The 27,929-nt window shown below is 40.3% G+C and overlaps 2 protein-coding genes across 3 annotated transcripts; both read left to right on the forward strand.

Annotated features, from left to right (window-relative positions):
* Positions 1-902: 902 nt before the first annotated feature.
* Positions 903-14,041, forward strand: LOC129183168 (tetraspanin-5). Of its 2 annotated transcripts, XM_054780099.1 has the most exons (10): positions 904-1,393; positions 2,237-2,287; positions 4,784-4,930; positions 5,598-5,768; positions 5,855-5,980; positions 7,461-7,508; positions 7,972-8,088; positions 8,170-8,231; positions 12,563-12,616; positions 12,696-14,041. In XM_054780099.1, the coding sequence occupies exons 1-9, from the start codon at positions 1,310-1,312 to the stop codon at positions 12,573-12,575; spliced, it is 819 nt and encodes a 272-aa protein (XP_054636074.1). In that variant the 5' UTR covers positions 904-1,309; the 3' UTR covers positions 12,576-12,616; positions 12,696-14,041. The 2 variants fall into 2 exon arrangements, 1 of the variants encoding a protein (XP_054636074.1); XR_008570753.1 differs by lacking the exons at positions 12,563-12,616; positions 12,696-14,041 and adding an exon at positions 7,643-7,789 and having other exon boundaries at positions 903-1,393; positions 8,170-8,187.
* Positions 14,042-16,867: 2,826 nt separating this feature from the next.
* Positions 16,868-27,773, forward strand: mttp (microsomal triglyceride transfer protein). Its single transcript, XM_054780383.1, has 18 exons — positions 16,868-17,097; positions 18,382-18,569; positions 18,676-18,819; positions 20,153-20,260; positions 20,331-20,447; positions 20,528-20,667; positions 20,754-20,904; positions 21,004-21,161; positions 21,286-21,454; positions 21,536-21,643; positions 21,737-21,949; positions 22,025-22,236; positions 22,304-22,401; positions 23,038-23,159; positions 23,236-23,463; positions 23,646-23,770; positions 26,663-26,833; positions 26,910-27,773. The coding sequence occupies exons 1-18, from the start codon at positions 17,037-17,039 to the stop codon at positions 27,055-27,057; spliced, it is 2,661 nt and encodes an 886-aa protein (XP_054636358.1). The 5' UTR covers positions 16,868-17,036; the 3' UTR covers positions 27,058-27,773.
* The last annotated feature ends 156 nt before the right edge of the window (positions 27,774-27,929 follow it).

Below are 27,929 nucleotides of genomic sequence, written 5' to 3' on the forward strand. Positions count from 1 at the left end.
GAGAAATATGACCTCAGGGAAACATTAAACTTAAAACACTTATACGCGAGAACAACTCTAAAAACCTTCAGCATCTCAGTATGTGGAATCAAATTATGGAACGGACTGAGCAAGGAACTCAAACAATGCACTAAGATGAGCGATTTCAAGAAACAATACAAGCAGTTAATGTTTGCAAAGTACACGGAAGAAGAGTCCTGAAACACTGTGTACATGTCTAAACACTACTACACTCACTACTAACTCTTACTTCTTGTCACGTCTTACTTTTTATTCTTTTGTGCGTACATTGCCAATTCTCACCCATTATCCAACTATGTTCTGTTCTATTTCAATTGTTAAAGCTATGTCTAATCACTAGCACACTTATTACTTACTCTTCCTTTTTATGAGTTCATTGTCATTGCTCACCTATTATCAAACTTAGTTTTGTTATGCCTATTTCATACAATTTATCTGGATTGTCAAATCAAGTAGTTACGGTGACAAGAAATTGACAGAATTTGAAACTTGACTATTTTTTCTACTATTTATGACATTCTTACATTATCTCATTAATTTTCGATGTATTCAACGAGAAGAGAGCGTATTTGGAATACAGGAAGTGAACAAATGTATTGCAATTGATGTAAAACGGATGGGGGGTAGGATTAAATAAGCTTTGCTTCTTCCTACTTCTTTTGGACATGTGGCTGTGAATTGTAATATGTGATGTATTCCAATGTAATTTGCATGCACGTTCAAAAAAGTAAACCATTACCATTACCAACAGTTCATCTGATTATTCATAAATGAAACCATAACCGCCAGGGGGAAAAAAGACCCTGGCTAAATAAAGTCCCGCCCCCTCATAGAGCCTCATTGGTTTCCACACATGTCAATCAAACATTCATGTCAAGATTATGCTCAAATAAAAACTCAGCGAATTCTGTTGGTTTTATCTCGCCTTCCAACAACCTTTGTGGAGTTATATTTTTCAGTAGCGTGATAACTGGCGTCATATAAGCCCATTTTTCGTCGTATGCTCAAGTAAAAACTCAGCGGATTCTGTTGACTTTTATTTCACTTTCCAACACCTTTTGGGGAGTCATATTTTTCAGTAGCGCGATGACGGGCGTCATATACGACGTCACATACGCTCCTTTTTCGATGTCAAAAGGGCGGTTTTGCTAGCTGCGAAGAGGATGACGAATTTTTGAAACAGCAGAGACCAAATAAACGGGTGTTTCCACAAGGCGACTGTTGATCGTTTCACCATCGATGTGATTGTGTTACGGCGTTTGAGAGGACAAAGCGTTCAAAAGCAAACATGATGTCAGGAAAGCATTTCAAGGCTCACGAAGTCAGCTGCTGCATTAAGTATTTCATATTTGGATTCAACGTCATATTCTGGGTAAGTCCCTCTGCTAGCTGTTTTGTGTCTTCAGGCCTCCTCTGTTTTAACATGTCACATCCGACATTAGGGGCTGATTGTACGTTGAATTACGTGGTGAGACGTTTTCCGCGATCATTCATCCCTGCAACAAAGCTTGCTGCTCGAGTGCACTTGCTACCTTCATCAGGCATCAGCCTTTTGTTTTCGTTTTAGGGCCACCACTCTTGTTTACATCCTGTGAGCTGTTAGAATGTCTTCATGTTACAAGCACCCATAAACTGAAATAATACCACGTTAAAGGTACTACTTTATTTTATATTTCTGGATGTTTTACAATGCATAGTCCAAAACAATAGGGGGCGTATTTCTGTGCGTGCCCAAATTTTTCACACGACTGTTCAATGCTTTGAAGACAGATATCCTTAAAGTGGTATAATCATAGGACAAAAGGTCAATGACTTACGGGAAAGTAGCCCCTGCAAAGACGTTTGCGTGTTTTTGAAACTATTTCCACAGATTTTACAGACATGTGCTTCTAAGTCGCCTAAAGGTGTGTACCAAATTTTGTGGTGAACACCCTAAAAAATGCTTGCAGCGGTTATAAATTCTGGCATATAAATTCTCAACAGTAGAATGCTGTTGGCATTTAGGAGCCGAAAGTATTTTCATCTCTGTTTTGAGCTTTTAAGCTTTTAAGTGGAAGTTTGAGTCGGAACTTGATTCTTTCAGTCATGGAGATTCCTTCTGATGTGGGAGTCTCCTGCTGATGCTGCAGACTAATACGAAAAATATTTTGGGATTGATGGATTCCTGACTATACATCACAAGAATAATCTTTTTTTTGCTCCCTTTCATGTCTAGTTCCTTGGAGTGGCGTTCCTTGGCATCGGGTTGTGGGCATGGAGCGAAAAGGTGGGCACAAAGGTTCAGTCACAGTCTTTGCTGGTGGCTTACACCCACCCAAATGCCTTTCTTTTCACGACAAAACACAGAAAAGTTTTCTTTTCTGACTTGTGTTGAAGATGAAACATCTAGTGGAAAAAAATCTAAACATTTGACAGTTTTATGCCATACTTACATTGACTACAGTTAAACAGGTCACACTAAAAGTAATGCATTCACAGTAGATTGACTACCAAAGGCAGTTTCCTAAAATTGTGTTTGAGATAATGGGTTGGTGGGCCGCACGGAGTGGTTAGTATGTTGGCCACACAGTCAGGAGATCAGGAAGAGCTGGGTTTGAATTTCCGTTAGGCATTTCTGTGTGGAGTTTGCATGTTCTCCCTGTGTGTGGGTTTTCTCCGGGTACTCCGGTTTCCTCCCACATTCCAAAAACATGCATGTTAGCTTAATTGGAGACTCTAAATTGTCCATAGGTATGAATGTGAGTGTGAATGGTTGTTTGTCTATATCTGCCCTGCTATTGGCTGGTGACCAGTCCAGGGTGTACCCCGCCTCTCTGGGATAGTCTCCAGCATGCCCCCGCATGGAGGAGAAGCGGTATAGAAAATGGATGGATGGATGGATGGATGTTTCATTTGCAGCAAATAGGAAATCATTTATTAAATGAATTATCTTTAATTACTCATACATTACCTCCGCCAAGTGTTTTGCTGGCATTTTATCTGTTTATTTGTGTTCAAAATAACTTGAAAAGTTCTGAATGGATTTGGATGAAATTGTCAGGAATTGTCGGAAATGGAATATGGACGAACTGATTAAATTTTTACAAAATATCAAGTACCAATCCAGATAATGGAATAATTCCGGATACTCTGATCCAGAATATGGAAAAAAAAAAATAGGGGACCTTTGGAATTTTCATCATAGGAAGAGAACAAATGAAGCTGCAACAGACACCATTACACAGTATATAGCCAAACAGACACCATTACACAGTATATAGCCAAGGCACTGTGGAAGCTGGCGTGTATTTGTTGTATCTTCAAAAGATGTAGCGGTAGATCCAGAAGAAAACCGCCATTAAGGAAAATGCGATTTTTGTGAATAAATACTGAACTAATATTGATATAATTTTGAATCCAATTGATAATTGTATGTTTGCATGGTCAAGGAGTCTAAATATGTAGATAAAATAAATGTAGGACTAATATTTATGGTATAAGTCACAATATGGGGGAACTATGGCGCTTGGCAGAGGTCTGCGCTCTGAGTGCTTTTCAAGTTTTACAGTATATGGATATGTATAGGTGTGTGTGTGTGTGTGTGTGTGTATATATATACTATATACAGTATTGTGAAAGCATTTGCCCCCTTACAGATTTGTTTTTTTGAATGTTTGTCACACTTAAATGTTCAGATCATCAAACAAATTTAAATATTGGTCAATGACAACACAATTTAATACAAAATGCAGGTTTTAAATTTAACTTTTTATTAAGGGAGAAAAAAATCCAAACCTACATGCCCCTGTGTGAAGTGATAGCAGCCCCCCGTTTTGTCTGTCTGTCTGTCTGTCTGTCTGTCTGTCTGTCTATCTATCTATCTATCTATCTATCTATCTATCTATCTACCTATCTACCTACCTACCTATCTACCTACCTATCTACCTACCTATCTACCTACCTACCAGGCACAGCTGCATCCTGAAGGGGCCAGGCATGCGTGAGCTGGAAGGTACTTGCCACTGCCTTTCTTCCATAGAGGGAAAGTCAGCATTTTGTTTTTCTGACAAGAGCACTAGCTAGCAGAAAGGCAAATGAATCGATGCAAGATATTTTTTGTGATGTATTGAATGAATGAATGAATTGGACTGCCAAAACGGAGGATTATATACCCAAACTCACCAGGAAGTGATCAGACATTTACAACAAACAGTTCGAACTTTTCCTTAGAAAGAAAGGCTGCATGTACTTCATACACAGATAAAGGTAAGAACACAAATGTTCAGTTAATACAAAATAAATAAATGGGACTAAGAAGTATTTAAAAACAATTTGAAGACATTTTCTTTAAAAAGTGGATTAATCTCCTTTTTTTGTATGCTCTAAATGAGCAACCCGTATTAACATAAACCCTCCAAAAGAGTAAGTGCCTCACCAGCCATGAACCTCGCCGCACGTCACTGATTATATGGATGTTTTAGATGTCAGAAAATGTGTGGTTTTTTTTTTTTTACAAAGATAACGTATTTCAAGAATATGTCATTTTAACAAACAAACCATAAAACAAAACAAAAAAAACAGTAAACTAGTTGAGACTGAATCAACAGCACCTCTGCTGGTTGCATCTAAATACGGCACTTTATTTTGTCTCAATTGCTTCAAAATTAATCAACAATCAATTCCACATATTTGACATACCACCAGCTCCAATTATTTTGTTTCTTTTCTGGTTTATTTTTTGGGTGGTAGTAACTAATATCTTGTCTGTTTACTACCCCACCAGGGTGTTCTATCCAACATCTCATCCATAACAGACCTGGGGGGCTTCGATCCAGTCTGGCTCTTTCTGGTGGTCGGCGGTGTGATGTTCATTCTGGGATTTGCCGGTTGCATCGGAGCGCTGAGGGAAAACTCTTTCCTGCTGAAATTTGTAAGTGACTGCGTCTTAATACAGTAGAACCAGTCAGTAGAACCAGTTTAAGTCCCTTTTATGTCGACCAACTCATCTAGTCCCAATCCACCGTGCTCTTATGACTAAAAGTGCCTGCTTATGATGATGTTGACATAGATGGACAACTGCTTTTGTGGACGTAAAATCACAAATGGTCCGTTTATGTTGACGTGTGTTGTAGTATTGTTAACATCAGCATTTCCGCACACACATTTTTGCAAAACAGATTTTTGGTCATGTCAAAATTCATAAAAACAAACTAAGAAAGGTCGGAGGGGCAACAGGAAAGGAACTGCCACTTGCATTCAAAGTTTCCATCCTTTTTTTTGCAATAGCCGTTCTTTTATCCTCCTTTTTGCAACTAACAAAAAGCACCCATGTAAATTTTGCACAAATGGAAGAAAACAATGTCACAAACTGGTAGGTTCAAAACTTATTTATTATCTCCCATTTTCCTTATGTCTGTGGCGAAAGTCACAAGTAAATGTGCAAGCAATGGCTATAGTTTTGGTTATGACAACAACCGCATATGTCGACTAAGTCAGCTAGTCTAGTCCGAAAGATGCCGACTTAAACAGGTTCCACTGTACAACACATGGGTGGGCTGTGAAGAAAGTCTCTTAAGAAATATCGTTTGTGTGTTTAGTTCTCCGTGTTCCTGGGTATCATCTTCTTCTTGGAACTGACAGCAGGAGTCCTGGCTTTTGTCTTCAAAGACTGGATCAAGGACCAGCTCAACTTTTTCATCAACAACAACATTCGAGCTTACAGGGACGATATTGATCTGCAGAACCTGATCGACTTCACCCAAGAATATGTGCGCTTGAGTTTTTAATCTAGAGTTGACTTTGTGTTTATCTTGATAAATCTAGAAGTTATGTTTCCCCTTTGACCTTGTTGCAGTGGGAGTGCTGTGGAGCTTTTGGAGCTGACGACTGGAATTTGAACATGTACTTCAACTGCACAGACTCTAACCCAAGCCGGGAGAAGTGCGGCGTGCCCTTTTCCTGCTGCACCAAAGATCCAGCGGTATGTCTGGCTCATTCCCCCACATTTCCTGCCCATTTTCTTTAAAACATTCTTGCAGATGTACGTGCTGGGAGCCATACAGTCAGTCATGCCTTTCCTGACATACAGAAACGTTGTGACGGCTTGTGTGTGGTTTTTTTAGGGGAGAATGTAGAGCTCCACCCTGTTACAGATAGTGTGGTTATCTGTGTCCTCCAGCAAGCTGGCGGGGCACGCAGACTTCTAATTTTAGTCCTGTCACTCTCAGCAGTGTGAGTGGCTGAAAGAAGGCATTTTTTTCTGCTGAAACTGACAGTACCGGTGCTCATTGGTGTACATACACTGTAACTCTGCATTTGGTCAACGTAATAGATACCATACAATAACATTAAGGAGTGAGACGGGAGGACACAAATCAATGATATTTGATATTTTCTGCTTTGGTTTATTAAAACACTAAAAAAAGACCAACCTAGGTTGAAGATAAAATTGGTTAAACTTCAACTTTGTATTATATGAGAACTTGATATTGGCAACAGTGTGTGTGATATATTGTTCAAACGTTCAGTAAAGTCATCCCTCGTTTATCGTGGTTAATTAGTACCAGACCCGACCAAGATGAGCGAATTTCCACAGACTAGGATTCAATATTAATAAACTCAATATTTTTGTAGTTAGAGAATAGACTACCTGTTAATGGCTTTCTAAATGTGGGTTTTAACATTATCAGAGCCCTGTAGACATGAAATAACACCCCAATAGTCACTTTTACACTCCTATTGTTTTTACATCACATTGCGCAGGCTACAGTGATCCGCAGGGACAAAGCAGATGGCCGACGCTAGCATAGCAAGCTACCGAGCTAACTAGTTAGCCTATCCAATGTACTTATTCTAAACTTAGTGTTTGAAACGGAGCGGGGAAGGACAAAGAAGCCAACAACTTGCCACTTCCATGCGGAATGAGAGAGGAACCTTTTTTTCCACTCTATCTCAGCCATGGCATTTTGACTCGGCTCTACTGGCTCAGTAGCCAGTCTCCATGCAGTGTGAAAGGTAAACCACAACAGCGATAATTTAGTTAAAAAATTGTTTTTAAAAACACGATATAGTGAGGGAGCGATATTCAAACCGCGATATAGCGAGGGACGACTGGTCTACTAACATTTAAAAACTTTAAAACTTTTTGAATCCTAAAATTGGATGTATTCTTTTTCATTGCGGCCCAAATTCTATTAGTAATGTTCCGACCGGGGGCCGTATTTTAATTTTATTTTTAGAATTATGCTGTAGGCTAATAAACAACAAGCTGGAGGCCACAAATAGCTCCCGGGGCAGACTTTGGAACACACTTGTTCTCCAGTTATGTTAGCAATGTTTTGCAATACTGCTTTTTTTAAAACAAGAAGATACTAAAATACTCTGCTTGTAGTTGTGATTTTAGCCCCTCATAGACTCGCTCAGACCGCAATAACAATCTACTAATTGTGTTCATTTCTTAGGAGGACGTTATCAACACTCAGTGTGGCTACGACATCAGAGCAAAAAAGGTGAGTAACTCATTTTAAAGCATTCCTTCCATAAATCCTGGTGCTTTACGACAAAACAGAGTTTTGCTTAGTGAGCAACTGCAAAACTTAGTGGGATGCATGTATGAGGTCATCAGGTTCTCCTCCCTCCTCAGGACAAAATCCTCCTTTCAGCCCAGTCCAAAATAAAGCAGCTGGATGGCCAGCAGTACTGATGTGGTATTACTCATGCCGCAGCAATGCGATGGGATTTGAAACCCCTCCTCCCCATCCGTAGCTTCGGCCCTCACTCTGAACATAATGTGAGGAAAGGCTGTGTTTGTTTTCTTGGCTTTAAAATGTGAAGAAAAAACAGAAGGCACTTAGGAAAACTTAACTCACTGTGTGTCAGTAACCTTGTGACAAAATCACAACCACATTTTAAAACACAGTGTACATGTGACTTGAATAAAAATGTAAACAGTGTATGTCTTGGGTTTTTTAGGACTCAGAGAAGAGGACTTTTATCTACATTAAAGGCTGTGTTCCACAATTTGAGAAGTGGCTTCAAGACAACCTGACGGTGGTGGCAGGAATTTTTATCGGGATCGCATTATTACAAGTGAGAAACACTGATATTTTTTTTAGTGGGAAACTAATATTTGCAGTAATCTTACATGCGTTTGTTGTTGTTTTTTGTTAGATTTTTGGCATCTGTCTAGCGCAGAATCTGGTGAGCGACATAGAAGCAGTAAAAGAGAGTTGGTAAGTTCATCATTACCGTAAATGTTCTAATTATATCCAGGGTTGAAGTTGTCTTACTCCAGAATGTCATACTTAAATATAAAGTTACGAGTACAAACAAAAAGTACAGTCGTCCCTCGCTACGTTGTGGTTTGAACATATCTCCCGAACTCTATTGCGGTTTTTAAAAAATGTAATAACAAATAATTGCTGTTTTGTGGTTTAATATGGCTTGTTATTAAAAAAAAATTACATATTCATGGCCTAAATTAAGCATTTTCAAGCCTAAAAATGGCTAAATTTACAAAAAAATACAAATACCGCAAATTTTGGTGTATAAGCTGCTACTTTTTTCTTAAACTTTGAATCCTGTGGCTTAAACAGCCGTGAGGCTAATTTATGAGTAAATTCTTGTGACATCTTCTTTACTTCAGAACTACTAATTGTTTAAATACTGTGCCGATCGCGAGTCCGTGAGGAAACGGTAGCTCTTTAGCAGGAGCCAATCACAAGTTATCAGTGCACTCACAACGAGATTGTCAACCCATTGGAAATTGCAATGTATATAATATATACAACAATATAACAGTCTGTATCACGGTGTCATCTTACTAAGAACTTTTCTAAGAACACTAAAATTATCACACAGCAACTTAAAACTCAAAAGGTATACCTGACAAATACACAAACAGGTACCAACATTAGTTTAAAATGGGGAAAACAAGTTTTCCAATAATGCATTGCGTCTGAGAAACGCTTAGAGCTCCAGGCTCTCTCTGGTGGACAGAAGCAGCATTGCCGTGCCGTCCATCCATTTTCTATGCAGCTTGTCCTCCAGTGAAATGCTTTGCTCAAACGAATGCATTCTGGGAAAACTTGAAAATGTTCTTTTTTTCATTTTGAACTCATATTGGTACATGTTTGTAAATTTCACAGGTATAACTTTTGAGTGTTAAGTTGCTGTGTGGTAAATTTAATGTTTTTAAGGGGACTCTGTGAGTCAGACTGTTATATTGATATACTGTCATATACAGCAGTGTTTTTCAACCACTGTGCCGTGGCACACTAGTGTGCCGCGAGGGATTGTCTGGTGTGCCATGGGAAAGTATCCAATTTCACCTAATTATTATACGCAAATAATGTACCGTTGCCGAGTGTCTGTGCTCCATGCAATACACTTCCATATCAGTAGGTGGCAGCAGGTAGCTAATTGCTTTGTACAGGCAAAATAATAATGCATGGATGCTTCAGATGGCGGTGACAGTGGCATTGTGGCTAGCGAAACAGTGATGGAGAAGTTTTTGAAAAGGAAAGATGCTAACTCTGAACTGCACCCTGGAAAAAATTTGGACCCAAATGAAAGTATGAGTGGAGGTCAAAAGAAAGCAAAGACTGATAGCTGAAGCAAAATCTCTTGCGCGATTTACTTTGGATTTACTTTCACTGGGGATGCAAGGAAATGACTAGGTTGTGCTTGGTGTGTGGTGAAAAACTATCCAACAACGCTCTGGTCACAAGTACAGTAAGCTTAAACACCATCTCCAAAAGAGACCGAGAGTTGTTGAGGAAGAGCGTCTTGTGTGTCTTTTTTCGATTCCTGCCAGGATATTAGCTGTGTTCATCCAAACAGGCCTAGGTTTCACACTGAGTGAGTAGAAATGTGAATGATTCTGAAATACTTTTTATTTTTGGTTATTTGATTCCCGACACTGTGGTGAGAACAACTTTATATTGTCAATGTAGGCTACTGAGTTCATTTGTTAGCATTTTCGGCCATGGTGTGCCTTCTAGTTTTTTTCAATAAAAAAAATGTGCCTTGGCGCAAAAAAGGTTGAAAAACACCGATATACAGTATATTGACCTCCTGCGATTTCCAATGCGTTGACAAGCTTACACTGTGTTTGAAATAATTATGCAAATTATATTTTTCTCTGATTTGACAAAACAGTCAATATAAATTACAGTCATCATAGGCAAAATAAATTAAGGTCATCATTTTCAAGTCATCAACCTTTAGAGTACAATTTGATGTTATAGAACAGTATTTTTTTCCAAAAATAAAAACCTAAAATGCACTTTTATACTATTATGCACAACAGAGTTTAAAAGCATTTCACTGATAAGAACCGAAATTGGTCATTTCTTGAATTTGCAACTTAAGGAGGTCATATTTACTTAGAGCAAAAGCTATTTCAATCACTAACATGTTAACAGGCCAAGTTACATGTTAACAAAATAGCTCTTCTTTGATATAACCTTCACAATTCTTACATTGAACTTGTGAGTTTTTGGAGCGTTTCTGCTTGAATTTCTTGGCAAGATATCAGAATAGCCTCCCACAGCTGCTGTTGTGTTGTGATCTGCATTGGCTCCCATAACAGCCAATGACAGAGAGCTAGATATTCTTTGCATCATGAGATGGTGCATTGTCATGCATGAAGGTCATATTGCACCATCAAAGGAAGTGGTCAGTTGGAAACTCTAAATACTTTTGAGTTTCATTTTCACACCTTGACTGACCATAAAGCGCCAACAGCTCTCTCCCAATGATTACGATCCAAAACATGACTTAGCCAGCTTCTTGCTGACATCACAGTCTTGTTAGATATGCTGGCCATACTCTACTTATCCTTTCGGACCACCCAAGGTTGCATGGCCCTCATCAGTAAACAGGATTGTTTTGAAAATTAATCTTCATGTATTTGTTGGCCCACTGCAACTGTTTCTGCTTGTGAGTATTGGTTAGGGGTGGCCAAATAGTACGTTTATGCATAACTGCAAGCCTCTGGAGGATCCTACACCTTGAGGTTCATGGGACTTCAGAGGCACCAGCAGCTTCAAATACATGTTTGCTGCTTTGTAATGGCTTTTTAGCAGGTGCTGTCTTGATTCGATAAATCTGTCTGGCAGAAACCTTTCTCATTATGCCTTTATCAGCAACTGAATCAGCCACAAATGTCTTCACTTTACGAATGTTTTTGTGAATTATTGAATGTTTTCATGCCTTATTCAAGGCACTGCAATATTTGACGTTTTTTTTTCAGCATAGATGCTTTTTCTTTCCCATATTGCTTGAAATCTGTGGCACTACATAATTTTTAAGTAGCTTTCTTTTAATTGGCAAACTAATTACGACAGTTGTCCGAGATTGATATCAGTAATCCAAAGAGCCCCAAGACACAATGCCATCCGTGAATTACATTGAAAAACAAAAAATATTATGTTTGCGATACTAAAATCCTATTTGCATAATAATTTGGAACACGGTGTATTGTGTGTGTCAAATACAGAGCTGCCTTGCCCACACGGACTCGTGTGCTCCACAATATGCCATTATATGACATGGACACATGACACCGGTGCAGCTTGTATATGTACAAATCTGTTTTTTCCTCTAAACTTAGTGGGTGCGGCTTATACACCGGAATTTACGGTGCATGATATGAAGTGTAATATATCTGTAATATAATATAGTATCTGTGACTTGTGGGCACCTAAAAATGTCACTATGAGGTAACCATGGGGTGTTATTTCATGCCTACAGCGCTGTAATAATTGTAAAAAAACGCAGGTCATAAACAGGTTTTCTATGCTCTAACTACAAAAATATTTAGTTAATCAATATTGAAGCCTACTTTGCGCAAATTCACTTTGCGGTCAGGCAGGAGGCAGGTGAGGTTAAATACACAATTTATTCATGGAACATGGGATCTAGAACAGAAAACAAACGAGGAGGAGAAGGGGCGGGGGTCACAAAGCAAGGGCACGTGGAACGTGACATTACTCACAAGTATATTGCGCAACACAGCAACATCAGAACCAATGTTGTATTAGCGGTAAGGAGCAAACGTCAGCCAGCATTCATACCGCTGATGAGTTCATTGTAAATAATGGTACGGCAAATGTAACATGCATGAGGTTCATGCCAACAGTTACGACTTAACAAGACACTTTAAAGCCTATGCAGAGGTTGATAAAGCTGCTGGATGCTGACCACTTGTAATCCTTCAAATGCAGCTCCTGTCATCTCGTGGAGTTCATAAAAAGTACTAACTAGAGGTTGCTTACGGTCACAGCTGTTAATGGCAATGTTTTTTGAACCGACGCTAATTAGAGACCATGGCGGTTATTTGATTTTGTTCACACAACACCAGAACTCACTTAGGTTAGTTGAGTGTGAATTGGATAAGTCATTTATCAAACGAACTAGATACCTTGTGATGAGCAAATTTTAACAAGACTCCTTAGTTTGCGGATGTAAGGAATTACATACTTAAGTTTTTCCTATTATGTCAAGTGTTTTTTTCCTGGATCTTGTAATGCATTTTAATTCTGCTTCATTTTGTGTGCAGTTTGTTCACCTAAAGGCTGACATAGAATCTCAGAAGACAAGAAGGATGTACGAGGTATGCCTCCCATTGACCCCCTTACCTACCACCCTGTGGCGTGCAACTAAACTTAAAAAAACAACAAATTTTCTAACAGGACTCTTCAAACTGGACACCAGCAATGACGGGAGACACTTTAACCAGCTTCAGTGTCCACAATGAAGAGACTCAATACTGTCTAAATGGTACATTTGTGGACCTATTTTTGGGATGAGGCACCACTTCTGAAGTGTATTGCCAATACATTGCGTTGAGAAGTTAAATGCAGTGGTGAACTAAATGCTTTGTTAAACGCAGACACGACTTTACAGGTGTTACCCACAACTGCAGTTTGTAATGTAAAAAGATAAGGATATTCTGAAAAAGCACTGCATGCCTTTTGTTGACTGGTGGGACATGGACTCGCCTGACTTTAGTACACTGAAGTATTTTGAAAATATTTGGCTAGTTTGTGGTGAGTTGGTCAGTTAGCACTTTGTGTAAAACGAACGGTATTTCAAAGGGATAGTTTGGATTTTTTGACATGAAGTTCCCATCAGCAGTGTAGTGCATGGACACGTTCCTCATCACCAAAATCCGACCAGAGCTTTGCTCACTGGACACAGTGGGGTATAAGTCTTTGTTGATGCACTACACTGCTTGATGCGGATGTCATTCAACTTAATGTAAAAAAAAATTGAACTATCCCTTTTTAGTTGCCAAGAATTAACCTGAGATTTATTTGTGGCATCACCTTCATATCAAATCGAGATAGGCCTGAGATGGATATATGAAGATTCTTGACCATTTAAAACACCATGAGTATTCAGCGTCTGATGAAAAATCAAGAAGCACTTTAGGAACGATCAGCTACTGGCATGATTCTTTTTTTGTAGTTCAACAGGGAGCCACTAGATGGGGCACTTTCTTAAGCAGCGGCAGCCTCTTTGGCTGCACTTGTATACAATACCTTTACAGTTAGTTGCCATTGGTAATTTATTATGTGTTTTTGTTTGAGACTAAATCTGTTTAATTCATATTTAAGGCACATCCGGTTTACTGTATTAGCTTGTGGTTTCCACAAAATGTGGCGATAATAAGGCTTGCCATGTATGACAGTGCAACACACTTAAGAAAAAAGCATTTAAAAGTAGGCACACAAACAGCATCACCAGCATTATTTGATTAACTTCAATAATAGGCTTTGCAGTCATACACTCACTGGATAAAACACCTATTTGTGTTAACTTGTTTTTTTGGTTTTATTTGTTGTTCTCACCAAAAACTTGGATTGTTCATGTTGATTAATCACACTCTTGTACCACTCAGTGCCAAATATGTATTTTGTGCATATTCCTGAGTAAATATGGTTTCCTGAAATTTTGTTCTGTCCTTTACCTTGTGAAGAACTGGACTGTGGCAATGTTGTAAATATGTCTGAATAAATGTGGTCTTTGTACAGTTTATGTACACTGTCATATTACCCGTTATTTTTTTTTGTGCTGAGTTAAGATAGAGTGATTAGTTGAAGTTTACTCAATACTGACCTCTAGTGGCTACAAAAATTGTTGATAGATTGAAATTAACGCGTTAGCAAGTCAGCTGTATAGCTACGATACATATTGAATATATGTGTAGAATATATAAAGTTAAGCCTCATTTTTCATTAGCCATACTGTACTTAACGACATTCCTTGCCACCTCATACATTTTTATGATTATATTAGCACACATTTCAGATGAAATCCCGAAACGTAGTTTGATTATGCGGCATATTTTATTGCTAACACCAGTCAACAATATTATTGTAATTAGCATGTTTATGTTAATGTTAGTCATGGACAAAAATCTCTATATGTGTGTGATTAACATAAAGAACTTTGTGATATTCGTTAGGAAGCTTTATTGGCAGCTCTACGTACTGCCATGGACTGCTCTTACAACACGTCGTTTCCTCCTTGTCTCCCTAGACATACTTACGGCTTCTTTAGTGCCCTTTTTGCCTTCCTGCCTGCCCATCCTGCAGCCCGCCTGTATCTCAGCTTGTTTTTTGTTTCCTGTTTAGACTTGGTTCTCCCCCTCTTTTTCCGCGGTGCGTCGGACTGTTTGCACGGTTGTTTTTTGTTCTTGTTATTAAACATTTCCATCATTATTGTTTGCCCCCGTCCCTGCGCAATCCATCCGGGAATTAGTGATTATTATTAAGAGAGTTTGTTAGCGTGCGGATGCTTCTATCGTCTTCTGACCACCACCAAGACGGAGCTACGTAAAAAGTTGCAATGCACATAACGCAGACATAAAAGTAATCTCCGGTTAAGTAAAACAAATGTAAACAGAATAAAACACATAAAATGCAGTTATATTTGATTGTAAACAACCAAAAGCAGAGTTCAATGATGGATTACTGTAGAGAATTTAGTTTTTTTTTTAACGGAGAAATACCATCCATCCAAACATATCTTCCGAGCAAATGCTTTTGTCTGTATTTGTCAGTGGCAAAATAAACTTAATATCGAACCAGAAAAAGAGGGCTTATGAATTATCCACTTACACAATGGATATGATATACGGAAAAAAAGGATTGTTTTAATTTTGCAAGTGGGGGGGGGGGGGGGGGGGGGCCTATATTGCTGCCATAAAATAGATTGACGGATGGCGTACATGACTATCTGCCGAAAAATAGGCCAGCAGCATATAGACGCGTTCTCCACATGCGTGGAACCGATTGTGTTTTTCCGGGACGGATTGCGCAGTGACAGCCCCCTTTTACTGGGGCAGCCGACAACAACCGGATGTGACCTTGCGAACCCCAGCAGTATGACTTCTATGGAAATCTGGCCAGATAACTGAGTGACGAGCGTTAGTTTCTTTATTGTAAACAATTATCAAAAATAACCAAGTATTCTGCCATGCTGAAAACGATTGCAGACAGTTTATTTAGTTCACTGATAGGATCTTCATTATCATCACTGGATGATTGCAGTTTTTACTTTAGATGATTTTTTTAAATTAGGAGACAATGCACAGTATGTACTGCACTGTAATGTAGCTGAAACTGTCTTTAAAAAAAAAAAATTATTCCCATTTCATAATTGTAAAGGTAGTGTGTCAAAGGTTATGCCATATATCCTGAAGATGACATGCCAGAGATACCTTAAGTTGCATTACATGTTCACATCTCATCCTGCCAAGACAGAAGGCAACTTTCTACTGTATATCATAATGTATTCCAAAATGTTTGGAAGAGGAATCATGCAGTTGCAAATTGTTATAACTGAATAATACTAATATTTATTAAATGTGACAATGATCCATTTTGAAAATGGTGTACACCACAGTTTAACTGTTTTTGTAAATTAATTCATGCAAAATAGTAGTGTATGGTAAGGCATTGGATATTAAACTGTGATACAAGTCCAACTGGTGGCACGGGGGCTGCATCTAGTGGTGCTCAGGAGATTTTTTTATACAGTCATGAAATAATTCTATATATGCTAGTTTATTAACCACATTTAGCTGTACAGTACATGTGCCAAAGCATGCTGTAGGTCTTCTTGTTGTTTGAAAAGGTTTGCTGAAATTGAATTCCTATTAAATATTGTTTTACTGAAATATTTAAAAGTTGAACTCACCTTCTACATCACAACCCAAGTGCCTGGGAGTACAAGCCATATGTTTGAAGCTAAACTCTGACTAAGCAGAGGTAGCAAAAACGGTGGTACAGTACTTGTGAAGCCCAGTACTTTTGAAGCGGTACTTCATATAGAAGGTTTGAGAACCATTGTCGTAAGTGATTCTTGTCTTTAATTGTCTTTAATTCAATTTGTTCCTACACATTGCTACCCATAAGGAAAAGTTAGGCAGTGACCTTCTCAAATGGGCTTAACTTTCTGTGTAATATGAGTGAGGGGCTGGTTTCACTCAGAGCAGACCTCCTACCACTTTGCAGCAACAAAGTTTCAACTGTTCCCGCCGAGGGGAAGAAAATGAGGCGTCTAGCATGAGGACGTGTCTCCACATCTCCTTGGTAAATGGACTCATTCACACTTATTGCATTTTTTAATATGTCATATTCACAGTTTTTCTGTTATTTATGTTCTCCCAATTGAAATCTCACTTGTAGGTTGATGACAATCTATCAGCCATTGATCAAGTCATTGATCACATGGTCAGACTGGCAGCCACCGGTTCTTAAAAAGGGGGCCCCCTGGCTGCACCAATCACTAGCACAAGTTCTTCTCAAATCTGTGCGCCTCGGGTTAATTATTTGCTTGTTATCTCAGATACTTAGTGCTTGTGCGTGGAGTTTGGAGTCTGCCCTCCCCTCCGATAAAACATAATAGTAGACGCCGAGACTTTCTTTGCCTCTTTTGGGCCCTTTAGTGCCACATCACGCACACACAAAAATACAGACACTTTGGTGTCACTTTCATTCGTTTGGCTGCAAAGGAGACACACAATGTTAACTCTTATTGTGTCCTTGCTTTGTGCAGCCTCCTGTGTTGCAGCATCTGCCACTGGTGAGTACTCTGCTTTGTGTATTGTGTATTCTGTTGTACGTACAATATATGCTTTATGAGCTTTACATTTTCTCTGTGGCTTTTTGGGACGTTCACTCATTAGAGCTTAATCTCTCATCTCTGTCACTATGGAGACACTTACGGCAAAGGAATAACTGCATAAATGTTTGATAAGAACACACAAAAACCTTTTAGTAGTGTTTTGTTCCTGGCTGCCCTTCCTAGACAATGTGTTCCTAGTCAGTGGACACAGTAACCATTGGGCTTTGATGTGTTGTGACGAAATCATACTGACACGTCAGACCATCTTCACTCGTATCTGATGAAAAGCTTGTCATTATTAGTGCAGAGGAGTAAATGTTATCAATTTGAACACACCCAGTTAAACGGCCGCTGATTGAATCAGCTCAGCACTTTGCTGGCAGGATACTCTCTTGTGGGAAATGACAAGTGCAACATAAGGATGGTCATTGAAAAGTTGCATTGTACTTTCTGCAGGATATTGGGTTACTTCTCTCCCTCAAGAACCACTTTCCCCATTTTTCCTTCACTTAAACGCTCCTCTTCGAGTTTTTATCACCTAGTTTGAAGAGTATTTCTACTGGCTCACCATATGTGAGCAAAGAAGCATGTAAAATGTATTTATTTCGTAAAAACTCAAATATCTTTGGCCATAACAAGTGAGTTGAGTTAGATCCTCAAAAAAGAATGATGTTGCAGCTGATATTTAAGATTTTTTAAACCTTAAAAGACAACAACAATGTGATCTTTTCCTCCAAACATGCAATTTTTTGTCTGAAATTTAGACTCGTGGGTGGGTTATAAGTTTCCATACATAGGACACCCCAGCTGTCTCCCCTCTTGATTTCTATCTTTGAGGGCACTTGAAGGCGATGATGTATCAGGTGAAGATACGAGACATGACTAATCTCAAGGAATGTTATCACCAACACCATTACAAGCATAACTTCTACTGTGCTAATGCAACCTCATCAACAGTGAAAAACACATTCATGTGTGTTTAATGTTAATGTGTGAAACAATGGTAATCATATAGAGGAAAATTATAGAAATAAAAATGGTTGTCCAACATGAATGATAATTTTTCCCATGTATGACCCACCCTGTATAATTGCAATATAAGAAATGGTTAAATGTCTATAGATGTGTTAGCGTGCTCATTGGTTAGTGTGTGTGTGTATGTATGTATGCTTAGTATTGTCACATTACAATACAGCTGAGCATGTCAGTAGTTGACCAGCCGTGGTCCTTGTGTTTCTTCAGGTGGTGCTCGAGGACCCCGGCTGAATAACAACCAGCTGTACAAATTCAGCTACACCACCGAGGTGCTGGTGGACGGGGCCAGGGGGTCAAATGAGGGCGGTGCTGGGTACAAGATCTCCAGCGACGTGGATGTTAGTCTCATGTGGAGAGATCCCAGCAACAAGGATGAGCAGTTGATCCAGCTAAAGGTCTTTTTTTCATACAGATGATCAGTGCACACAACAATGGACAGTCATATTGATATTAGGCTTTAAATGAAGTACTACACACAGATAACCTGTCTCTCTCTAAAAGATCTCCAATGTGAGAGCGGACCCTGTGTCTCAGCGATCCTTGAAGAAAAATGTCCTCCATGGAACCAGCATGGAAAGCCTGTTAGGCAAAAGTAGACTGGCGGCGCTGACTAAACCTTTCTTTGTGCACCTGAGAAATGGAAAGGTACTAGTATGCTTGGATCAACAAATAGTCTTTTAAGTACTTTATTCAGTCTCATTGAAGGAAAACAAGCATCCTTTTTAAAACTCTCGAGTGCAAGTGTTGATTTTCTCTTAACTTTACTACCTTCCACTCATCATGGGTGAGTAATGAATTTGGCAGGCGAAAACAAGACGTGTGCGTTTGTACAAAGGTCACCAGGCTCAGAGTGTGGCAGTAATATTAATTACAGGATGAGTGCAGTATAATTATGTACAATGCAACAGTTCCTCAGATACAACTACTGTTGTATGCTGTTGTATATCCCCAATAGGTTGGCAAAACATTCTTAAAATGTCCATCGGAGTTCCATCCATCCATCTACTTTCTATGCCGCTTATCCTCATTAGGGTCGTAGGTACGCTGGAGCCTATCCCAGCTGACTTTGGACGAGAGGCGGGGTACACCCTGGACTGGTCGCCAGCCAATGGCAGGGCACATATAGACAAACAATCATTCACACTCACATTCATACCTATGGACAATTTAGAGTCTCCAATTAACCTAACATGCATGTTTTTGGAATGTGGGAGGAAACCAGACTACCCGGAGAAAACCCACGCACGCACGGGGAGAACAGGCAAACTCCACACAGAAATGCCCGGGGGAGATTCGAACCCTTATCTCCTAACTGTGTGGCCAACATGCTAATCACTCGGCCCCCTCCATCGGAGTTGTGAATTACAAAATCATGACATGCAGTTTGCGACTCTTCCACTTCAGTCCTGTAGATGGCACTATTGTGCATTACCAAGTGCCAGCTACCATACACAGCAAGGGAGGCCAGGAACACACACACACACACACACACACACACGCACACACACACACACACACATTCAGTCACAGCAGGACACAAGCATTTGAATATCTATTTATGGTGGTCTTATCTGATGTTGTGGTTGAATGCCAAATAAATGACATGCTTTCTAGGAGACACTCTGGGATGATGTCATTATGCTTGTCTTGTCCAGGACATTATAGGATATGAACTAAACTGGCTGCCTCAAGTGTCCCAAGGGATTAAAAAAAACCCATCACTACCTTTTGGCCTTCTATACTGTGCTCCTATAACTAACGTGTCATGCAAGTATTCTTGTTTTGGCTCTACACTTCAAACAATGTGATGCAAATAGTAACTGATGTCACGACCAAGCATTTTTGTGCACAAGTGTAAGGGGAAGCTGACACCCCGATGAAAGTGTGCGTGAGATGCAACACGAACGGCCAGCTGCTTCATCCGCAGGTCAAAGTGCAGCCTCAATGCTTCATTGTCTGCTTTCTCTATGTGCTGCAGGTTAAGGCCTTTTATTCCTACTGGGCAGAGCCTGCCATCATCAAGAACCTTAAACGAGGGGTGTCCAGTTTATTACAAATCCAGCTCAATACAGGAAAAGTTATAGAGGTAAAAAAAAAATCACTGAAAACAAAAAAAATGTTTTTTTAAACTAACTCAAGTCACTGTATGGAAATAGAATGATGTGTCTGGAAGGTGCACAGTTGCCTACAGGGCAGAAGACAACCAAGTGACAAGAACAAAGTTCCTGGAGTCATGTAAAACTGCTGAGACAGGATTCACCACACACAGTCAGGTGAGTTAGTGGACAGCCATCTCACCCAGGTTTTATTTCAATGGATTGTTAAAACACACGTTTGAATGCGTCATGCTCAGGTTTTGGGTGTGGCCCGGAAGTCAAGCTCTGTCACAGTGTTCACGCTCCAAGATGGTTTCATCCGCTCAGCTGTGGCTGAAGAAAAACACTGGCTGATCTTCAACGCCCACCGGTCTTCATCAGCCAAAGTTGTGTCCAGGTAAGTCAATGGTTCAAGAGATATTTCATCGTGATGATCAACTCCTGCAACAAAGACTCTAGGTGACTTCTTTTCTGTATCCACAGACAAACCTTCATTCAGGTGGGCACAGAGGCTGGACACCTGGAGGCTGCTGGGAAAGATGCTTCCATGGTTGTCAAGTCCATTGATGCCAAGTTGGCAGCTGTTGGTATCATAGCGGAGAAAATGAAACCCCAGTGCAAGAACTGTCCTTCTGTGAGTGATTGCTCCCACACTATTCTCATGGTATTATTACCGCTTGTTATTTTCTAATTATTTAGTTAACACTAACTAACCTTGTGTTGTGCCTCCCAGCTTTTTGAACACTGGCAGGGTCTACAGAAGAAACTAGAGCCAGGGAGCTTATCCAAGGCCACAGCCCCTCGTAGCTTCCTGGCTCTCATCCAGAGTATCAGAAAGGGATCCAAAGATGAAATCCTCAAGGTGCTGAAGAGTGCCAGCAAGACGTCTCTGTAAGCAGACCTTTCCTTTAGCTCATTTGCTTCTTCCTGATGTCATCTCTCTCATTCAGTCAGTTAATTGAATATTTTAGACCATTTTTAACTCTCCATTGATCTATTTGACCGTTCATATCAGTCCCCAAGTAGTGGATGCTGTCACATCCTCCCAAACCACTGCATCTTTGGATGCCATGCTTCAATTCCTTAACTTCACCGATGCCAAAGGTCTGGTTCTGCAGGAGAGGTTTCTTTATGCATGCGGATTTGCCTCACATCCCAACGAGCGCATGCTCAAAGCTCTGTTGGTGAGTGCGTATTTTGCCCAATACGTAAAGATACAGACAAGTCACTTCTCTTCTTGTCCTGACTCCGGTGTTGGTGTACAGGAGATTTCTAAAGGAAAGATTGGCAGCACTGACATCAAGGAGTCTGTGGTGATTATTTTGGGAGCCCTGGTCCACAAGCTGTGTCAGAAAGGAGGATGTAATTTGCCGGTGAGTCCCAAGACCATGATGTTAAATTACCTAAACATTTGTGTGTTTTTGACATGAATGTAGTTCAGTGCATGATCGTCTGCTACCTCTCAGACAGTGGTGCAGGTCAAGAAGATGATCCTGCAGGGTCCTGACAGCACACAGGATGAATCGGAAATTCAGATGTTCCTCCTGGCACTGAAAAACTCTCTGCTTCCTGAGGCCATTCCCATCTTTACCAAATATGCGGAATCGGAAGTGGGCGCTTACAGCACCATTGCCCTCACCAGCCTGCAGAGATATGACGTCACGCACATGACGGCTGAGGTACGAGATCACGCACAAAAGTAAGCAACACCCCGATCTAATAAAAGATAAAGAATTATTTCTCTGCTTCTTCAGGTCAAACAAACGGTGAACAGAGTTTACCACCAAAATCGACGGATTTATGAGAAAAACGTGCGAGCTGCCGCCGCCGACGTCATACTCAGCAGCAACCCCTCGTACATGGAAGTGAAGAATCTTCTCTTGTCCATTGGTCACCTGCCTCATGAGATGAACAAGTACATGTTGTCAAAGATTCAGGACATCCTTCGCTTCCACATGCCTGCCAGGTGTGTTGACGATCAACTCTGCGAGTTGTACAGATTTACTTACTTATTATATTTTGCTTTCTTTCAGCAAAGTGCTGAGACAAGCTATGCAGGACATAATTGCACACAACTATGATCGCTTTTCAAAATTCGGGTCATCATCTGCATTCTCGGGATTCATGGCACGTAAGTGTTGCAAGGATTCATGAATTTCCATGAATACATTTAGGGAATTTGAAACAAATTATAGTTTATATGGAGTTATGGGGCTGCACGGTGGTCTAGTGGTTAGCATGTTGGCCACACAGTTACAGTCTGGAGATCGGGAAGACCTGGTTTCGAATCTCCCCCGGGCATTTCTGTGTGGAGTTTGCATGTTCTCCCCGTGCGTGCGTGGGTTTTCTCCGGGTACTCCGGTTTACTCCCACATTCCAAAAACATGCATGTTAGGTTAATTGGAGACTCTAAATTGTCCATAGGTATGAATGTGAGTGTGAATGGTTGTTTGTCTATATGTGCCCTGTGATTGTCCGGCGACCAGTCCAGGGTGTACCCCGCATGTCGCCCGAAGTCAGCTAGCATAGGCTCCAGCATGCCCCTGCGACCCTAATGAGGAGAAGCGGTATAGAAAATGGATGGATGGATGGATGGAGTTGTGTTGTCAAAATATTTCTGAAGAACTCAGCGGTCACCCTTATTGATTACTTCCATATACTGTATATGCTTTTATTTTTTTGGTAGCTACTGGCTAATTTCTCCATAAGTGAGCATTATCATCAGTTGCTAAATTTGTACTTTACTAGAATACTTGACTTCCCACAGAATCTGCCGATGTCACCTCCACATACAGTTTGGATATCTTGTACTCCGGCTCCGGGATCCTGAGAAGAAGCAACATGAACATTTATGGTGCTAGTAAAGGAGCAATGCTACATGGACTACAGGTTTGAACATCTAATTTTAAAAGTCATGATTAGCAAAACAAATGTGTTTGATTGACTTGCTACCGCTGTGGTCCAGGTGGCCATCGAAGCGCAGGGCTTGGAGTCGCTCATCGCCGCCACGCCGGATGAGGGCGAGGAAGACTTGGAGTCGTTCGCCGGGATGTCAGCTCTGCTGTTTGATGTCCAGCTGAGACCTGTTACCTTCTTCAAGGGTTACAGTGACCTCATGTCCAAAATGTTCTCCATGACTGGGGAACCCATGAATGTTGTGAAGGGTCTCATTCTGCTGACGGATCATTCTGAGGTATGCAAGACCAGACAACAAACCTAATGTTAGGGGGTTTAAATTGTAATTGCCATTGTGCATTTACAATGAATACAAAATACATGATGCTGAACATGTAGTTCACTGATAGCACTGATCAGGCTGCAAGTTTGGAGAATGCCAATACTTCCTTTGCTTTTTGTCCTCCTCCTGACACACAGGTCATACAGCTGCAGTCTGGTCTGAAGGCAAGTGCAGAGTTCCAAGGTGGGTTAGCTATCGATATCTCCGGCGGCATGGAGATCAGTTTGTGGTACAGGGAGTCCAAAACCAGCGTCAACAACAGGTAAAGTCCACAGACTACGGCATAAATGGATGTCAGGAATGCCTTGACATTGTGAGAAATGCTGCAAAGACATGTTTCTTTGTGAAGAACTGCATGCACAGTACAAATGTGACATAGCACACCTGCAGGCCTTGGTGGCGATTCTTAGAAAAATAACCTTTATGGTTGTTTGATACGTTCCAGCCATGTCACAGTGCTGCAAATAGAGCCGTGTTGATGTTGGAATCATGTGAACTGTAAACGCTCTATAAGTGTTGTCTGATTCACTTGTTCCACAGCACATTCTGGACACCTTCCAGTATTGTGCTTCACACCTATCTTGTGACGTCAGTCCCGTCTGTCTGGCTATTTTAAAATAAAAACACAAGCAGGGGCAGGTGTCAGGTATCTGTGGCAGCGGCCGAGTCTATCTACAGTGCAATTTCGCTGAATTTACATTGGTATGAAAAAGTGTTTGCTCCCTTTTCTGATTTCTTATTTTTTTGCACGTTTGTCAGACTTAAATGTTGCAGAACATCAAACAAATTTAAATATCAGTCAATGACAACACAACTGAACACAAAATGCAGTTTTTATTATTAAGAGAGAAAAAAAATCCAGACCTAGATGGTCCTCTGTGAAAAAGTGATTGCCCCCCTGTTAAAACATAACTGAGATTAATTGAGCTCTATGAGTGTGGAAAAGGTTATAAAGCCATTTCTAAAGCTTTGGGACTCCAGCGAACCACAGTGAGAGCCATTATCCACAAATGGCGAAAACATGGAACAGTGGTGAACCTTCCCAGGAGTGGCCGGTCAACCAAATTACCCCAAGAAAGCGGCGACTCATCCGAGAGGTCACAAAAGACCCCACAACAGCATCCAAACAACCGCAGGCATCACGTGCCTCAGTTAAGGTCAGTGTTCACGACTCCACCATAAGAAAGACACTGGGCAAAAATGACCTGCATGGCAAAGTTCCAAGATTAAAACCACTGCTGAACAAAAAACATTAAGGCTCATTTAAATTTTGCCAGAAAACATCTTGATGATCCCAAGACCTTTAGGAAAAACTCAGTCTTTGATAAGACAAAAGCTAAACTTTTTGGAAGGTATGTGTCCCATTACATTTGAGCTACAGGTAACACCGAAAACATTATACCAAGAGTAAAATATGGTGGTGGTAGTGTGATGGTCTGGGGCTGTTTTGCTGCTTCAGGACCTGGAAGACTTGCTGTGATAAATGGAACCATGAATTCTGCTGTCTCCCAAAAAATCCTGAAGGAGAACGTCCGGCCATCTGTTCGTGACCTCAAGCTGAAACGAACTTGGGTTCTGCAGCAGGACAATGATCCAAAACACACCAGCAAGTCCACCTCTGCATGGCTGAAGAAAAACAAAATGAAAACTTTGGAGTGGCCTAGTCAAAGTCCTGACCTGAATCCTATTGTGATGCTGTGGCATGACCTTAAAAAAGGCGGTTCATGCTGGAAAAGCCGCCAATGTGGCTGAATTACACCAATTCTGCAAAGATGAGTGGGCCAAAAATCTTCCACAGCACTGTAAGAGACTCATTGCAAGTTATTGCAAACACTTGATTGCAGCTGTTGTTGTTAAGGGTGGCCCAACCAGTTATTAGGTTTAGGGGGCAATCATTTTTTCCACACAGTGCCACGTGGCTTTGGATTTTTTTTCTCCCTAGGTTTAATTTAAAAACTACATTTTGTGTTCAGTTGTGTTGTCATTGACTAATATTTAAATTTATTTGATGAACTGAAACATTTAAGTGTGCAAAAACGTGCAAAAAAAAATCAGGAAGGGGGCAAACACTTTTTTACACCACTGTAAATGAGGTACTGTATCTTGATAACACTTGTATTGGTTGCATAGGTAGAGTCTTATTAACTGAACGGGAATGTATTAAAGAGTAGAGCTTCTTGCTGGTTGTGCACTACTGTTAAGGCAAACAGGGGGACTTGACCTGCGTGTGTCAGCGAATGGCAGAGGCAGGTGAATGGATCAACATAACTGTGCCTCTTTCACCCTGATAATAGACTGGCAGCCTATTTATAGATGCAGAACAAACCACAAACACACACATGCAGTTTTGCCAGGGCATGCATCCGACCCCAAAATTACAGACATATGCATTTTGGTTCATAATAATATATGCGCCGTCTTATGCCTTTCAGAGGCAGCAGCCGCAATTGTCACATTGTGTTTTGTCCCTTTTGGTATTTGATATTCACTGTTTCAGTGTCAAAGACAGTGATTGGCAGTGCCTCTCACCTGAATTTAGCGAAATCGTTTTTTCAAACAAATGTGGGAGGTGTTATTTTTTTCACCACTAATTTTACATATTTTATTTATTTAAACTTTAACCCCAAAATATATTTTTAATAGATTTTTTTTACCCACATCAAAGCACATTTTGATCAGTATGAGACCTACATACCTGCCATGCATCCACATACTTCACTACCCATCTTAATAAAGCTAATAAAATAAAGCTTGGAGCTCAACCATCTGTAGTCAGCTACAGATGTGAGAGCTTTACGTTTTATCATTTTGTTTCACTTCAGCGACTCGGCTAACCTAGCATAATGCTGCTGTTAAAATATGACTGTACCTGTAATGTTAGCGCCGTAGCTCACATAGCTATTCTAGTGTTGCTAACGTTTGTGTCCTCCTGTGCCACTCCTTAATGTTACATTATTGTATGTGATATATGGCATCTGTTACGTATCCATGTTACGTGCTGAGTGCGGTGTACCGTGTATGTAAAAAGTGGACATCTTGGAGCCACACAAGCATGGACAAACAGCTCATCACACTGACAATATCAGACGTAGGAATGATACCAACCATGAATAGAAAAGCTCTTGACGAAGACTGTGTTTGGTGTTCTTTGCAGGGGGGCATTAGTTGTCTCTGGTAATGTTACAATAGACATGGACTTCATGAGCGCCGGTTTGGAGGTCAGCTTTGAAACTGAGGCGGCCCTCGACTTCATCACTACTGTGCAGTTCTCTGAGTATCCCTTCCTGGTGTGCATGCAGATGGACAAATCCACCTTCCCTGTCAGGTGCTTGAGAAGCCTCAGTGAAAGTACTTTAATGACTTTTCATAGATCTAAAGTTACAATCCTTGTCACCTTTCAGTGAATACGTGAAGAAGCGTGAAAGTCTGTCATCAGGAAAGAGTGTGGTGTCACGAAAGAGCAGGAAGCTCATCATCCCTGGCTCTGAATTCCCACTTCACCAGGAGAACTCCAACATGTGCAAGAAGGTTTTTGGCTCCAGCTGGTAAAGGAGGTCCAGTAAACTTCCAGGAAGAGAGGAGTCTATTGTTTGAAGCTGGTTATTTTTTCCCCTCTATGAGGTTTCACTGCATTTCACACCTCGGCATCTTAAGCAGTCAAACACACAAAGAGTTTGTTTTGCAATGTTTACATTCCTGTGGCATATTTAAGAAATAATTTGACATTTTGTTTTGCAATTGGGAATTATTTTGTTGTGTTTTTATGGTTTTATTTATGTTGGGTACATACAGTACAGTATGGATGTTTTGTGTGATGGAGGTTGACAATGGACATAATACAACATGTCAAAAAAAACAAACATATTTCATTAAATGTGAAGCAACTTGTATGTTCACACTTAACTACAGTAAGCACCAGAGTAGTAATGTCAGTAAATTGTGCTGTGTTTACATTGTACAAGATCTGGGATAAAAAATAAATGAAGAAAAATAGAAATAACCTTTTTTTAAATGTTTTGTTGTGTGGCTGTTCCGTGTCTGAAAGTGGGAACATTTCCTGAGCTACTTTGACCTTTTAGAGATCAATTTCTTTTATTATTATTGGATGGAAATAAACATACACTAGAGAGAATCTAGTCTGTTGACATACCGTGTAGTTAAGTTAAAAAAAGTATTTGTATTTAGCCAACATTTTCACCTTTTTGCACCAGAGCCCCGCTTTTATTGTAATAGTTTTAGAATGTAATAGTTCAAAGAAGTCATAGGTGCTTCCTGTTCCTGTGTAACATAGAAATCCTGCAGCAAAGTTGTCAAGTAACATCAACCCATCTCTCTTGCTTGTTTGCAGTCTTGAAACATAATGATAAATGTTGATAAAAATGTGTCTTTCTCTGCCACTGATCACTTTGGTAAGCTCAGGC

Source organism: Dunckerocampus dactyliophorus, chromosome 6, assembly GCF_027744805.1.
Source record: "Dunckerocampus dactyliophorus isolate RoL2022-P2 chromosome 6, RoL_Ddac_1.1, whole genome shotgun sequence".
In the NCBI taxonomy this organism is placed as follows: domain Eukaryota; kingdom Metazoa; phylum Chordata; class Actinopteri; order Syngnathiformes; family Syngnathidae; genus Dunckerocampus; species Dunckerocampus dactyliophorus.